This window comes from Arachis ipaensis, chromosome B4 (genome assembly GCF_059453495.1).
Source record: "Arachis ipaensis isolate K30076 ecotype BB chromosome B4, ASM5945349v1, whole genome shotgun sequence".
Lineage (NCBI taxonomy): Eukaryota > Viridiplantae > Streptophyta > Magnoliopsida > Fabales > Fabaceae > Arachis > Arachis ipaensis.
Genome location: NC_142439.1, coordinates 41,114,704 through 41,131,904, shown reverse-complemented (window position 1 = coordinate 41,131,904; position 17,201 = coordinate 41,114,704). Strand labels below are relative to the sequence as shown.

The window sequence follows — 17,201 nt, the reverse complement described above, 5'->3', positions numbered from 1 at the left end:
GCCAGTTTCTGATAATAGGTAACAATATACGGTTTAGAAGAAATATCAATTGAAGGGTAATGTATTTGAAAACAAAAAGTTCAATCAAGTTCATTTATTTTATGATAAATACTTTAAGGTTCTAAGGTCTAACAGGAACAACAGTAAAAAGTATGCAAATTAGTATTTACTAAAGCTCACTTTTACATGCTATTGCTGCCTATATAACAGTGTAGCTACCACTAAAATTAGTAACCCTCATTGAATTACGTCAGCTATACCATCAATTAAATATCCTGAATACTAATATGCTGTTGCTATTTCAATCTGCATTTTGCATAATACTGTCTAAACATGCTGCTGCTACATCAATCAGCATTCTGCAATATGCTTTAATCAAATGGCTCAAGATTGAAGATGAAGGGGCAATCTTCTTCAGGAAGCAACACGTACAGTGAGATTACCACCACTAGAAGAACTGTTTCTCATGATCTCAAATCTGTGTTTTGATGTTTTTTGAGTTTGATCACTGTCTTTTCCTTCATTGTCTTGTCTTTTTGCTCCTTTACTACTCTCCGATACTCTATGTTTTTGCAGTGTAACCTTTGCTCGGTCTTTCTCTCCCGAAAGGCGATTATTTGTTGCAGGATTGGGGCGGCAGCTCTGGCTGGTTGATGGAGCAGGAGAAATTGTTCGACTGGCTTTAGACACATTTGTCTGACTGCACTCTTCGACCAAAATACTATATCGTTCGTTTGATGTTACATATTCACAAGAAGATTGATCACTTCTGGTCTTCGATTTTGAAGGTAATGATACAGCTGCTTCACTCCCTGAACATTTTGGTTGATTCTGTGCTTTGCTACTTCTGGTGTTACGTGACACAGCCTGAGGAATCCACTAACATTGATTAGGTGCAGTTAAAATAACAGTTTGACGAATTACTTGACTAAATTATTAAACTAAACGAGGTAAAGAAAGGCTGAACCGACCCCAAGTCTAAGGAAGTCTCATAATTTTGAAGATGAGTGTGAACAAGACGTAACAGTTCATGAATAGATCATAAGTTCTAATCAGTTCATGTATAGATCATAAGTTCTAATTTATAAACAAAAAGCAAACTAGGAAAATTTAGGGGCTGATTGGTTTAAGTTTTCATTTTCATTTTCATTTTCGATGAAAATGAAAATATGACATTTTTTAAAAAGACAGAACAAAGTTAAAAACGCTATTGTCATGTTTTCAGTCTTTCCAGTTTTAACTTTTGAAAACGTTTTTACACCAAAACAGCGTTTTTAGTTTTGGGACAAATGTTCGGAGTTCACCTACTCGTTTTTATATTATTTTTTTTCTCACTGACGCGACATTCACCCAATGTACTTCGCTCGTTCTTTTCCGTCTTCTCTTCCTTCTCTTCCTTTCTCTATATGTTCTGTTGTTAGGATATCCATTATTTACCAATTTATAACATACATCTTTTGAAAAAAGTGATTTTTTTTTATTTCAATTGATTCTCAATTTTTTATTTTATGCTTGATTTTTGTATCTTTGAGTATATAGACAAGATAATTAAAGAAAAAAATAGAGCTCTAATTAGAACTAAAATATATATTTATTGAGTTTTTTATTTTATTTAGTATTAAGTACGTACTATCCGAATTAACATGTATTTGTTAAATTTCTTTATTTTTGACCTTTATTTTTTTGTTTAAAAAAATAATTTTGTTATGAAAATAATTTTTTAAAATGATAATCAATTATGAAGGTATCGATAATAAAAATTAAAAAAAATATAAAACTTAAAATTATTGACAAGAAAGTTGGTTTTTTGTTTTAAATTTTTTTAACTTTAATATTTATTTATTCATTTTATTAATAAATTATTTGTTAAAAAATTGTTTACATCATTAAATTTTGATATTAATTAATTGATTCGTTCGGTGTAAAACTAATTTTAGTTTTGATTTTTTGTTTCAATTGATATATATATATATATATATATATATATATATATATAAGAGATACCAAATTTTTCTAAAATAGTATAATAAGATAATAATTTATTTCATATTCATACCATATAAAAATTAATTGTTAATTTAATAAAAAATTAAATAACTAAAATAGTACATTTAATAAAAATATAGTTTTGTGATTTTAAACTATTGAAAATAAACCAACAAAGCATATTTTTATTATTTTCGATACTTAAAAATGAATCTTCTTCTCACAAACCAATAGCCTTTTCTAAAATGGGAAAAGTTGAAAATGAAAATCATTTTCAGAAAATCAAAATAGAAAACGAAAATAGAAAATATTTTTACAAACTAATCAGCTCCTTAGAAAGCCTGTACCTTATTACCCTGTGATTGTGAAGACGAATTCGTGCGATAAAATGAAGGCATTGGTGTTGCTTTAAAGTTAAGGCTCTTCCGGAGTTTTTTAATGTCAGCTTCTTTCTTCTCCTGCATAATTAGACCTTGAATATAAGAAAATTCTTCAAGCTTCATAAATACGAAACTAAGTGGAGTCAGCTACATTTAGTTAGAGTTACACAATCCTTTGGAAACCCAGATCTTTCATATTACTCAGACAAATTACATATTAACATTAGCATAAAAAAAAAAAAAAAGGAAACTCATTTGGAACTTGGTAACTTCATTTCTTTCTTCAAGTTTAACCGGTTTGAAAACTTTACCCTGATATTCTATCATGCATACCAACTTATAAGAACCATAAGATATTATTGGTAACTTAAAATTACCTGTGATATTGCTTGTATTTGATTCATCTCAGCTTCCTTGGCGTGCAATTTTTCTTCCAACTTCAAGTAGAACTAAGTAAAACAATCATGGAAACAAATCAACATTCTTAAAAACCCATTTTTTTCTTTTAATGATAAAAACATAAAAAGCACAGGGAAAGTGAGACTAAAATGATAACACTTGCCTCTTTTCTCCGTTCTGCTCGTTCACTACATTTAAAGTTGAAAGCTGCAGCCTTAGGCTTACCATCAGACTTTGTTGTATTGAAAGTTCGATTTGACCTATATGACATTAATCACAGATAAAAAATAAGGAAATCAAAACATTAATCCGTACATATAGCACTACAGGTTACAAACCTCTCTGCTTCTTGAATTCCTTTGGAATTGGTTTTTAGCACAGTAGCTTGGGATTCTGCATCCTTTTTAATCCTTGATACTTTATCACTATCACAATTTAAAAGCATTTCAGGTATGAAAAATGTGAAGTGAATAATAACACTTCCAGAAGAGAAACAACTACCTTTTTCTTTCATGAATTAGGCTTTCCGGAACTTTAGAAACCTGCATACGGAGGCACAAAAGTTAAGGGGAATCCAAAGAGTAGAGAATACCCCAAATCAGTCCCTAACAAACTTTTAGCCGGACAAACAGATTTATCCACCAAATGAATATCCAAACTTTTACTTATTTAGACAAATCATCAATCCTCACATCAGATTGTTCGTCTATATGGAGGGACTAATATGAGAATTTTAAAATTTCTTAGAAACTGTTATGTCATTATTAAACAACGATAAGGACAGATTTGTCTATTTTTAATTGACGTAATGATTGATTTGTCTAACAAAATAAATGGTTAGAGACTAATTTGGTGATTAAAATTTGTTGAAAATTAAAGTGTCCAACTAAAAATTTTATGGGAACTGATTTGGGGTACTACTCCAACAACTATAAGCCAAATATATAGAAGGGAAACCATGTTCATACCGTATAGCAATACAATGGAATTAACAACCAAAATTTTTAATACTCATAAATTCTTACCTCTTTGGTGGTGGTTCTGCACAATGATTGAGTAGTTGGAGTTGCAGGTTTAGAGGAATTCTTTCCCATATTTGTTCTCCTTGGACTCTCTCTACCATGATATTTTGCAGGGTCCTTTGATGATCTTGAAGAACTGCTTTTGCGCACTTGAATATTTTTTACTTCAAAATTCAGACTAGGCTCTGTCTTTGTTTCCTATGTATATAAGAAGCAAGGTTGTATAAGAAAGGGAAACAAGGCTTCAGTTGAAGGAAATACAAATTATAAGCATAAGCACATGCTGTTATGGTTAAGATAAGTAATCTTGATGTACTATCTTCATAGTATTTATTCTGCACCCAATTAACACTATTCACACCAAACACTCGAAATGTGTACCTTCGGACAAGGATTCACAGGATCATGCAAAATTGCTCTATCAACACCATGAGCTGGTTCATTCACGGTCATACTGGTGCTTCTTGAAAATTCATCATCATTTGCAGTTTCATTGTCTTTCTTCGCTTCAGTAATCCCCCCATTACTGACTAAGAGTATATTTCTTGTTTCATTTTCAAATCGACAAGCTTCATCTAAAGTAATATCTTTATGAGTGAAATCTTCCAAATAATTTGAACTGTTCATAGGAGATTCTGTCTGCAAACTTGAAACTGAAACAATTGGACATTCTCTGATGACATATTCTCTTTCACATGTAATCATTTCATAATCTCCATGGTAATCTGAACCATTGTGTTTATGCACAAACTCCTCTTGGGATCTTTCTTCTATTTCAACATAGTTGCTTGCTACATCTGCTCCAAAATCTTCTTGGAATCTTTGATCAAATTGAATATAGAAGTCATCTTCATTTGGCTCTTGGAAATTCTTCTCTATCTGAACACAATGTGTATTTTCATCCGAATCGAAATCCTCTCGTGACATTTCATCATATTGAACATAATGAACATCATCATTTGAATCAAAACCTTCTTGGTTGCTCTTTCCCTCTGAGCCTTTGTTTTCGCAGTTTGCTCTATCCGATTTGTCATGGCCACCGGATGGAATAAAACCAAAAAGGCCCTTCTCCTTGCAATGAGCCTCGAAATATGCTTTTTTCTGAGTGACTAAACCTGATTTTGAACATTTCTCAACCTCTTCTAAGTACCTATTGTGAGAGAAAGAAGACCTTCTTTCCCAAGATAAAGGTTCTGTTTCAAATCTGCCGAATGAGATCGAGCCCGAATGTATAGAATCGGCCTGCAAATTTGGCAAGGAAGAATCCAAAGCAACAACAGTCATGAACAAAAATCAAGTTTTTCGTATCAACATTAATACCATATCCGTTCAATTCTCATAATGTTGATACTATTGCAAGATATTACAGTGAGTTGCAAGTGACCGGGGAGAAAATTACATGAAAAAAAAAGAGATAAAACATGTATATGCAGTATTATAAATCATAGATATGAATGTTTCCTTAAGATGCAACCCATAGAAATTAGAACACAAACAAAATCTATCCAACTGGCATAGTATACCTTCAATAGTATACCTTCAACCTTACTAAGAATGAACTGGCATAATAACAATATTACACTATTCAATTCCAGTCAATTTCTTTACCTAAATCTAATTTTAGATTAAGTTCAAGAAGCAATAATATATGAGATCGAAACTACAATGTATCAGAGACTATGACACAATAACTGAATATACTAACTAAGAATTACCAAAACATAAAAGCATGTGTGGTAATGGATTATGAATGGAACATGATAACTGAAACTGAAAGTGAAAACTATAGATCCATGCTGAAATCAACAAAAGTGGATGAAAAGACAACACAAAAACCTGAAAGTTAATGCTGAATGATTCTTCAACCTCCCCAGCCATATCATCAATCATTACCCTGAAAAGAAACCAACCAAACACACCCTTATATTACTGAAACATACACAAACACAGAAGCACAGAAACCATAATTGTAAACAACAAAGAAAGCATATAAGATGCAAGAAGAAGTAACCGCAGTTTCCAATGGTCCTTGTGTTAACAAAACCCAGGAAGCATGTTAGGTATCAAGAAGACACATGAGACTACGGAAGCCTATAATGCTTCGAAAGATTCCCCCTTTAAATCCCAAGTTTGGTTCCCAAGTTTGGTTTCTTTGGTTGGTTCTAAAGAAATAATAAATAAATAAAATAGAAGGAGTTAAGAGTTAATAATGTAAGGTAGAATCATGTGCAGGGTGTATTGTTTTGTCGTGTTTTGAAGCGACACGTTCAGAGTAAGAGGTATGTGCCAGTTTCACTTTCATGACTAATGGCTTTAACGGATAGTTAAGTCACCGTTTGGCTCCTAAGCATGTGGTGAAGACTGAAGACAGAGGCACGAGAACTCAGTCACGGCAATGCGGTGACTCTGTGCACCCACGTGTTCCCATTTCTCTCTTTTCATTAAAAGTGATAAATTTCAACACCAGCACCGGAACCTACAACATTAGAGATCTCAGATCTTTTAATAAAAATAAAGAATTTAATTTTAATGTATTTTAAAATAATTTTATACATATATTTAAATTAACATGTTAAGTGTTTATTAAAATTAGTTATTGATAAAAAATATATATTAAAATATAAAATATATTAAAAATAAATTAAATTATTATATATTTATATATAAATCTATAATAATTGATTTTTATTTATAAATAATATTTTTGTATTATAATATGTATAATATGTTAGTAAAAATATTAATTTTTATAAATATTATAAATAGTCATCTAAAAAATAAATATAATTAAATTATTATATAAAATATTTTATATTATCAATATATTAAAACTAATTCTAAAATAAATTTAGATAACCTTTTACTTTTGTTCTTAAAATTAACTAGATGAGTTCTTGATGTATTAAAATAATTAATGCTTCTACAAAATATGTCTTTTGTTTGTCACAAAATAACTTTTATTTTAAAATGACCGTATTATATATACAATAAAATTTTATAATTGATGCGAATTTAATATGACCACAAACTATCAATAAATGTAACGAATCGTATTAAGTAATATCACGGTGAGTGAATTATCAATTTATCATTTTCACTAGGATTAACTGACTAAGCAACAAGGATCAAATGATTATTCTAGTCAGACAAACAAAATCTTAATTTGAGATAACTCAAGTACTAAACAGCAACCAATTAAAAGCAACAGTGAATAGATGAAGAAAGTAATATGAATTAGAACGTTAAAGTTTCAGAGATATTGAAACTTTTAGAAATAATGCTTCTCACTTTCTACCTTGATCATGCAAAAATATTTCTTATGGTGAATCCTTATTAATCAAACTTCAATTTCTTGGCAATTCAATTTCTCTTTAACTTAATTAATCACTAATTCCTTAGTTAATTATTTAAGATAAGAGATTAAGCACATTCACTGATTTAAAACTACACAAGTCTCAAGTCCTAATCCTGGATGATTTACTTCCGTTTATCAAACTAGTTTCAAAACTTAGAGAATCATGAGAATAAATTTCAAGCTAAATTCTAATACACAGCCTTCCCAGGATGATTTTAGAATTCAATTTAGATCCAAACTATTTTCTAATATGTTCAAATCTTTGTGATGAAGAACAAAACTTAATTTTTTAGAAACATCAATACATAAATCAAGAATAAAAAAATAATAACATCGATCCATAAGAATCAACAGAGCTCCTAACCTTAATAGAGAAGATTAGTTACTCATGATGAGAAAAACAAAATCAAGGTTTCAAAAGTGTATAGGAATAACTAGATGTTCTTCAGGGTTTTTCAAAATCCCTTAAATACCTTTAGAACTAATTAATTCAAAACTTAATTAAAACTAAATCAACTGATATCTTTTCTTTAACTAACTTCCATAAAGCAAAGATCTCCCAGGGGACTTTGAAAGCCCATGTTTAACTTGGAATATCCTATGTTTAACTTAGGTAAAGAAGAGGCTTGAATGTGGAAGAAGCTTGCTTGGACGTTTAACATTGCATGAAGAAATGTTTAACATGGACTATCCATGTTAAACGTGTGTGACACAAGGAGGGAGGAAGGAAGCCCAATGTTTAACTTGGATGATGCAAGTTAAACGTGTGCGACATAATGAGAAGGGGGAGCCATTGGGCACAAACCCAACATTTAAAATGGTTGTCCCATGTTAAACTTGTGCGATACATAGAGAAGAGGAACTTGCTAGCTTTTGGCCCAACGTTTAATTTGGACCTCCCATGTTTAACTTATGCAATCTTGATGAAGGGGAAGCCACTGGCCTTTGGCCCAACGTTTAACTTGGCTGATGCAAGTTAAACGTAGATGCATGCATGGGTGAGAATGAGCTTGGACGTTTAATGTGGCTTCTCCATGTTACACATTCTTGAAGAAAAGTGACTTGAAGTTGTTCTTGGAGTTAGGTCCAATGTGTAACATGGCTTCTCCACGTTTAACTTACTTGTTTGTGTCTTCCTCCTCTGTTTCCTCTTTTCTAGTTCTCTGTTTCTTCTGTTTGCTTTCTCACTTGATTTTGGCTTGTGATTTGAAATTTTCTTTTGGTTGTCCTTTGTTTATTGGGAAAATCTTCACTAATCCTCTGCAAAACATATAAAATAAAGTACTCAAAGTATCTTGATAAAAATATAAGAGAATTAATGAGAAATCACCATCTTTAGTAACATAATTCACTAGAAAACTATCAAATGATGCTCATGCATCAATAACCAAGTGATTTAGTTAACTAAATCCAATCAAGTCATTTACATACACTTGCCCCTAATATGTAACAGACTTTTAACATAAATGGCTTCTTTCTCGACATTTTTTAGCGAATTTCGTTTTCTTCTTTGATTTCTCTGGGGATTTTTTCTCTCTTTCTTTATAGACTTTTTCTTTTATGATGAATATTGTTTGAACTGAATTGTTTTTGATAAAACAATGAAATCAAATTCATATATGTTTTTCGTATTTGAAAATAATGAATGATGTAAGTTTAGATCAGTTGAATCAATGCGAATTGGATTATTGTTTTGAATTGAATTAAGTGGACGAGGTTTGGTTCGTTCCTAGTTAATATAGTTCGTTAGTAGTTGATGCTCGTATAATTTTGTCTATGAGTTTAATAATTTCATTTTTCTTTGTAAAAATCAGTGTTCATGGTTGAAGATTTAAATTTGAATGAAATGTAGGTGTTTTGCATTGTTTTTTTAATGAATCTATTTATGTTATGTTTAATGATAGTTTCTGTGTATTTTAAGACACAATTTAATGTTAACTAGAATTATTTTAGGTGTTTTGTCTTTTGTTGTAGTCACTTTGATATATGATTTTGTGGTTGATGTTGTTGATTCTTATGCTATACATTCGGTGCTAAATGGAATTAGTTATTGTGTTTTTTTACTTTTATGTGATTTTCATCAACAATGAGCTGATGAAATTCTTTGATTACAAATATGAACACTTTCGATGGTTTGTTAGTTTACTATGGTGTCGTGCTTATAGCCTTTTTTTTGTCTCTTTTTAGTTTGTGTGATGTTGATGAGCAGTATGTCCCAAAGGTTGGGATGACTTTTAACACACTTGAAGAAGCTGAAAAATTCTACAAAGATTATTCTAAACTTGCAAGTTTTTCTACCAAAATAAGGAACACAAATAGGAACGAAAATGAAATTAAGAACCAATTGATTACATGCAATAGAGAAAAAAATGAAAATCGAACATATCTCTAACTCAGAAGACAACCTTCTCGGCTGGATTAAATTGTCCAGTAAGAATTTATATACATATATTGAAGGACACTGGTGTTTGGGTTATTTCGAAAGTTGTTTTGAATCATTCACATCTATGCTGTCCAAATCAAGTGTAAATGCTTAAACAATATAGGCAGTTAAGCATGTTTGTGTGTCATACAACTGAGAATAATGATAAAGATGGAATTATACCAAGTAAACTATATCAATCATTTGTCACAGCAGCAGGAGATCATCATGAATTAAGTTTTATTGAAAAAGATGTGAGAAATTACATTACAAGAAATGTCCGTAATATTTCTGAACAAGATGATACCAAAGAATTTGGCAAATACTTATAAAAATGAATGAGAAGAATCAGAACTTCTTTTATGAGCTTAAATTTGAGGTTGATCACTCAATCAAAAATGCTTTTTGGGCTAATACAAGAAGCAGGACTTCTTGTGAGTTTTTGGAGATATTGTTCATTCGATACCACTTACAATACAAACAGGTAATTTGCTGTTCTAGTTTCTATGCTTTGTGAAACACGTTTTGGTGCATATCTAATTCTTTTTTCGGTCCATAGCTAATTTTGTTTCTGTGTTATTGACTTCAGATATAATTTGATTTTTGGTTCTTTTGTTGGTGTGAATCACCCTGGGAATTCTACACTTCTTGGATGTGCTTTGATAAAAAAAATAAGGATATTCAATCATTCAAATGGTTATTTGAATATTGGCTTCATTTCATGGAGGAAAGGCTTCAAAAGGTATTCTTATGGATCAATGTGTATCGATGCAAAGGGCTATTGAGACTTGTATGCTAGTAACAATTCATAGGTGGTGTATTTGGCATATGATGAAGAAGATTCTATAAAAATTAAATGGCTACAAGAGACATGAAGAAATTGAACAAGAGATGAGTCATTTTGTTTGAAACTCTTTTGCAAAAGATGTATTTGATAAAAATTGGAATGATTTTCTTATGAAGTATGGTGTTGGAGACAATAAGTGACTTTCAAGTAACGGTGGCTTTATTGGAATTAATGATGTTATTTTTAGTGTTTGGATATTTATGTGTTTTGAGTTTGTAATAACGGTGTGAAACTATATATGTTTTGGTGCTGTAGTTTCTGATTTACATATTCTATATTTTTTTAGAGATTTTTAAAGATCGTCATTTATGGATCCTAGTTTATCTTGATCGCCACTTTTGGGCTAGGATGAAAAGCACACAAAAGAGTGACAGCATGCATATTTTTTTAACAAGTTTATTATGTGCAATAGCTCATTGATTGAATTTGTGAAAAAATATGATAATTATATTGCATAGGAAGTAGAGAGCAAAAAGAGAGAAAATCTGATGCTGTAGATTTTCATACTATTATATCTTGTGCAACAAAATCATCAATAGAAGCTCAATTTCAGCATGTGTATACTCATGAGATGTTTAAGAAAGTTCAAGCACAATTTAGAGGAAAGGTGAATTGTATCACAAGATCAACGGAGTACGCTCTAGGTTTTACGGCATATGAAGTTGTAGAATAGGTTTCAAACTCAACATTCAATAAGTTTGTGGTTACATATAATGCGATATCATGTGAAGTAAAATGCCAGTGCTTATTATTTAAGTCAAGAGGTACATTGTGCCATCATTCTTTGAGTGCGTTAAGCTTTGAGCAAGTAGGTAAAGTGTCACCGAGATATATATTAGAATGTTTAAGTAAGAATGTAAAGACGAGGCACACACGTATCAAGAGTAGCTACGACAAGCCTTTATTGGAGCCAAGAAGTAGGAGATTTAATAATTTGGTATATTTCTCACACAATATTTGTGAATTTACATCAGAATTTGAGAAGTTGACTACGATTTTGTGCCACACTTATGATAATGTGATGGCTGAGATGCAAGAATATAAAGCCAAAAGTAAAGAAAAATGTTTGTTATTGCATGAAGATGCTTGATGAATCCATATTTTACGATAATTTTTGGTTAGAATTGAGTGGATTTCATCATATAAACCTACACTTATTCCATTAAATAGCATGCTTTTGAGCTTTCCTCCTAAATTGCGCTTGATTATGAAAACATGCTCTTTTGTTCCTAATTTAGTCTATTTTATTCCATTTACTTTCCATTCGATACCTTGATATTGTTTGTGAGTGATTTCAGATGTATAAGGTAGGAATGGATTGGTGAGAATGGAAGAGGAGCATGCAAAAAGGAGGAAGTGATGAGCGGATAATTTATACGCTTTTTGGCACTGTTTTTAGTATATTTTTAGTATATTTTAGTTAGTTTTTATTATATTTTTATTAGTTTTATTTAAAATTCACTTTTTTGGACTTTACTATGAGTTTGTGTGTTTTTCTGTGATTTCAGGTATTTTCTGGTTGAAATTGAGGGACCTGAGCAAAAATCTGATTCAGAGGCTGAAAAAAGACTGCAGATGCTGTTGGGTTCTGAATTTCGTTGGAAAGTAGACATCCTGGGCTTTCCAGCAATATATAATAGTCCATACTTTGCCCAAGATTTGATGGCCCAAACTGGCATTCCAAGTCAGCTTAAGAATTCTGGTGTTTAACGCCAGAACTGTAATAAAAGCTGGAGTTAAACGCCCAAACTGGCACAAAAGCTGGCGTTTAACTCCAAGAAAAGTCTCTACACATGAAAGCTTCAATGCTCAGCCCAAGCACACACCAAGTGGGCCCCGGAAGTGGATTTTTACACTAAACACCCTAGCTTACTCATTTTCTGTAACCCTAGGTCACTAGTTTACTATAAAAACTACTTTTAGTGATTCATCTTGTAGCTCATGACACTTTACACGTTTCATATTGTATCTTCTACGGCATGAGTTTCTAAACCCCATTGTTGGGGGGGGGGGGTGAGGAGCTCTGCTGTTCTTCATGAATTAATGCAATTACTATTATTTTCCATTCTATCACGCTTGCTTCTATTCTAAGATATTCATTCGCACTTCAACCTGATAAATGTGATGATCTGTGACAATCATCATCATTCTCACCTATGAACGTGTGCCTGACAACCACCTCTGTTCTACATGAAATCAAGCTTGAATGTGTAACTCTTGGGTTTCTAATCTAAGATTGGAACCTTCGTGGTATAGGCTAGAATTATTGGCGGCCATTCCTGAGATCCGGAACGTCTAAACCTTGTCTGTGGTATTCTGAGTAGGATCTGGGAAGGGATGACTGTGACGAGCTTCAAACTCGTGAGTGTTGGGCGTAGTGACAGACGCAAAAGGATTAATGGATCCTATTCCAACATGATCGAGAATCGACAGATGATTAGCCGTGCGGTGACAGCGCATTTGGAACATTTTCACTGAGAGGACGGGAAGTAGCCATTGACAACAGTGATGCCCAACATAAAGCTTGCCATGGAAGGGGCCTTGCGTGCATGAAGAAGAAGACAGTAGGAAAGCAGAGATTCAGAAGACAAAGCATCTCCAAAACCTCAACCTATTCTTCATTACTTCATAACAAGTATTTATTTCATGTTCTTTTACTTTTTACAATTAAATCCGAGAATTATTGATATCCTGACTAAGAGTTACATGATAACCATAGCTTGCTTCAAGCCGACAATCTCCGTGGGATCGACCCTTACTCACGTAAGGTATTACTTGGACGACCCAGTGCACTTGCTGGTTAGTTGTGCGGAGTTGCAAAAGTGTGATTGTAATTTCGTGCACCAAGTTTTTGGCGCCGTTGCCGGGAATTATTCGAGTTTGGACAACTGAAGGTTTATCTTGTTGCTTAGATTAGGAATATTTTATTTTTGTTGGTTTAGAGTCTTTTATTTGAGTTTAGTTTCATATTTTAAGTTTGGTGTCAATTGCATGCTTTTACTTTCTTTTAATTTTTCGAATTTGCATACTCTTAGTTGTTTCTTGATCTTTAAAAATTCTAAGTTTGGTGTCTTCTTTGTGTTTTCCTTTAATTTTTCGAAAATTTGTGTTCGATTTTCTAAAAATTTTAAGTTTGGTGTGTTTTTGTGCTTTTATTTATTTAAAAAATTTTCAAAAATTTGTTCTTGGTGTTCATCTTGATCTTCAAAGTGTTCTTGGTGTTCATCTTGACATTCAAAGTTTTCTTGTTTGTTCTCTTTGTTTTGATCTAAAATTTCTAAGTTTGGTGTCATTTTGTTGTTTTTCTCTTTCCTCATTAAAATTCAAAAATAAAAAAATATCTTTTCCTTATTTTACTCATAAATTTTGAAATTTTGCATTAAATTAGTCAAAGATTTTCAAAATCATATCTTTTTTTTAGTCAAGTCAAAATTCTAATTTCAAAAATTGATCTTTTAAAATGTTTTTCAAAAATCAAATCTTTTTAATTTCTTCAATCATATCTTTTTTTTATAAATTGCAATCATATCTTCTCAATCATATCTTTTTCAAAATGATTTTCAATCATATCTTTTTTTTAATAAATTGCAATCATAACTTCTAAATCATATCTTTTTCAAAATAATTTTCAATCATATCTTTCTGATTGCTAATTCCAAAATCTTTTTAATTAATTTATTAATTTAGTTTTCAATTTGCTTTTATTTCATTTTCTTCTAATTTTTGAAAGATTTATTTTATCTCCCATTTATTTTGTTTTATTTTCGGTTACTTTTAATTAAAAAAATATTTAAAAATATAATTTATTTGCAATTCATATCAATTCCCTTTTCTCCATCATGGACAAAAGTGGAAATGAACAGTCTAGAAGGACTCTAGGGTCATATGCTAACCCCATTACAGCTGCATATGGGAGTAGCATCTGTATACCTCCCATTAAAGCAAGCAGTTTTGAGCTAAACCGTCAGCTCATTATCATGGTGCAGCAAAATTGCCAGTATTCCGGTCTTCCACAGGAAGAACCTTCTGAGTTTCTGGCACAGTTCTTACAAATTGCTGACACAGTACGTGATAAAGAAGTGGATCAGGATGTCTACAGATTATTACTATTTCCATTTGCTGTAAAAGATCAAGCTAAGAGGTGGTTAAATAACCAACCCACAGCAAGCATAAAAACATGGAGACATTTATCAGACAAATTCCTGAATCAATTTTACCCTCCAAAAAGGATGACACAACTAAGGCTGGACATCCAAGGCTTTAAACAAGAAGATCATGAATCCCTTTATAATGCCTGGGAGAGGTACAGAGGGATGCTAAGAAAATGCCCCTCTGAAATGTTTTCAGAGTGGGTACAGTTAGACATCTTCTACTATGGGCTTATAGAAAGAGCTCAAATGTCTCTAGATCACTCGGCTAGTGGATCTATACACATGAGAAAAATAATTGAAGAGGCTCAAGAACTCATAGATACAGTTGCTAGAAATCAACATCTGTACTCAAACAGTGAGTCCTCCATAAAAGAAGAGGCTACGGTAGCAACTACTGATCATAATCCCCAAGAACAGATTGTTGAACTAAATCAGCAATTACTTCTAATGACAAAACAATTAGCAGAATTCAAGGAGATGCTCCAAGACACTAAAAATGCTAACAAGAATATAGAAGCACAATTAAATCAGACAAGACAGCAGCTATCTAAACAGATAACAGAAGAATGCCAAGCTGTTTAACTAAGGAGCGGGAAGATATTGAATAATTCAGCTCAAAATAGTAAAAAGCCAAGAAAGGAACAACTGACAGAGGATGACCAAACCACTGCCCAAAATCCCTCTGAGGACAGCAAGAGCCCAGAGAGGAATAATTCTGGCGTTCAAACGCCAGAAAAGGGAGAAAAGTTGGCGTTAAACGCCCATTCCTTGTCCAGTTCTGGCGTTCAAACGCCAGAAAAGGGTGGGAAGCTGGCGTTAAACACCCATTCCTTACCCAGTTCTGGCGTTCAAACGTCAATGAGGGATCAGACACCTGCAAGTGCTGATAGTAATCCCTCTAAGAAGGCTTCTCCAACCACTTTTGTAGGGAATAAACCTGCAGCAACTAAGGTTGAAGAATATAAAGCCAAGATGCCTTATCCTCAGAAACTCCGCCAAGCGGAACAGGATAAATAATTTGCCCGCTTTGCAGACTATCTCTAGACTCTTGAAATAAAGATCCCGTTTGCAGAGGCACTTGAGCAAATACCCTCTTATGCTAAGTTCATGAAAGAGATCTTAAGTCATAAGAAGGATTGGAGAGAAACTGAAAGAGTGTTTCTCACTGAAGAATGCAGTGCAGTCATTCTGAAAAGCTTACCAGAAAAGCTTCAAGATCCAGGAAGCTTTATGATACCATGCACATTAGAGGGTGCTTGTACCAAGACAGCTCTATGTGACCTTGGAGCAAATATCAACCTAATACTTGCATCCACTATCAGAAAGCTTGGGTTGACTGAAGAAGTCAAACCAACCCGGATATGTCTTTAACTTGCTGATGGCTCCATTAAATATCCATCAGGCATCATTGAGGACATGATTGTCAAGGTTGGGCCATTTGCCTTTCCCACTGACTTTGTAGTGCTAGAAATGGAGGAGCACAAGAGTGCAACTCTCATTCTAGGAAGACCTTTCCTAGCAACTGGACGAACTCCCATTGATGTCCAAAAAGGGGAAGTGACACTGAGAGTCAATGAGGATGAGTTCAAGTTAAATGCTGTCAAAGCTATGCAGCATCCAGACACATCAATTGACTGCATGAGCGCTGTTATTATTGACTCTTTGGTGGAAGAGATCAATATGATTGAGAGTCTTGAATCAGAGCTAGAGGACATCTTTAAGGATGTTCAACCTGATCTGGAGGAACCAAAGGAAATAAAAGAACCTCTAAAAATCCCTCAGGAAGAGGAAAAACCTCCTAAACCTGAGCTCAAACCACTACTACCATCCCTGAAATATGCATTTCTGGGAGAGGGTGACATTTTTCCAGTGATCATAAGCTCTGCTTTAAATCCACAGGAAGAGAAAGCACTAATTCAAGTGCTAATGACACACAAGACAGCTCTTGGGTGGTCCTTAAGTGATCTTAAGGGCATTAGCCCAGCAAGATGCATGCACAAGATCCTATTGGAGGATGATGCTAAGCCAGTGGTTCAACCACAGAGGCGGCTAAATCTAGCCATGAAGGAGGTGGTGCAGAAAGAGGCCACTAAGTTACTAGAGGATGGGATTATTTATCCTATTTTTGATAGCCCCTGGGTGAGGCCTGTCCAAGTTGTCCCCAAGAAGAGAGGCATGACAGTGGTTCATAATGAAAAGAATGAACTGGTTCCCACAAGAACAGTTACAGGGTGGCGCATGTGTATTGACTACAGAAGGCTCAATACAGCCACCAGAAAGGATCATTTTCCTTTACCATTCATAGACCAGATGCTAGAGAGACTAGCAGGCCATGAATACTACTGCTTTTTGGATGGCTATTCAGGCTACAACCAAATTGCAGTGGATCCTCAAGACCAAGAAAAAATAGTATTCACATGTCCATCTGAAGTATTTGCTTACAGAAGAATGCCTTTTGGTCTGTGCAATGCACCTGCAACCTTTCAGAGGTGCATGCTCTCTATCTTCTCTGATATGGTAGAGAAGTTCTTGGAAGTCTTCATGGATGACTTCTCAGTATTTGGAGACTCATTCAACTCCTGTCTTGATCATCTAGCACTTTTCCTGAAAAGGTGCCAAGAGACTAACCTGGTCTTAAA

The 17,201-nt window shown here is 33.2% G+C and overlaps 1 protein-coding gene across 1 annotated transcript; it reads right to left on the bottom strand.

Annotated features, from left to right (window-relative positions):
• Positions 1–64: 64 nt before the first annotated feature.
• Positions 65–5,979, bottom strand: LOC107639297 (TPX2 (targeting protein for Xklp2) protein family). Its single transcript, XM_088483330.1, has 10 exons — positions 5,799–5,979; positions 5,624–5,681; positions 4,169–5,029; positions 3,791–3,985; positions 3,267–3,307; positions 3,104–3,190; positions 2,929–3,025; positions 2,744–2,815; positions 2,334–2,444; positions 65–867 (listed from the first exon to the last, which is right to left on the bottom strand). Exons 2-10 carry the CDS (start codon positions 5,675–5,677, stop codon positions 415–417), a joined length of 1,971 nt encoding a protein of 656 aa, XP_088339456.1. The 5' UTR covers positions 5,678–5,681; positions 5,799–5,979; the 3' UTR covers positions 65–414.
• Positions 5,980–17,201: the final 11,222 nt, after the last annotated feature.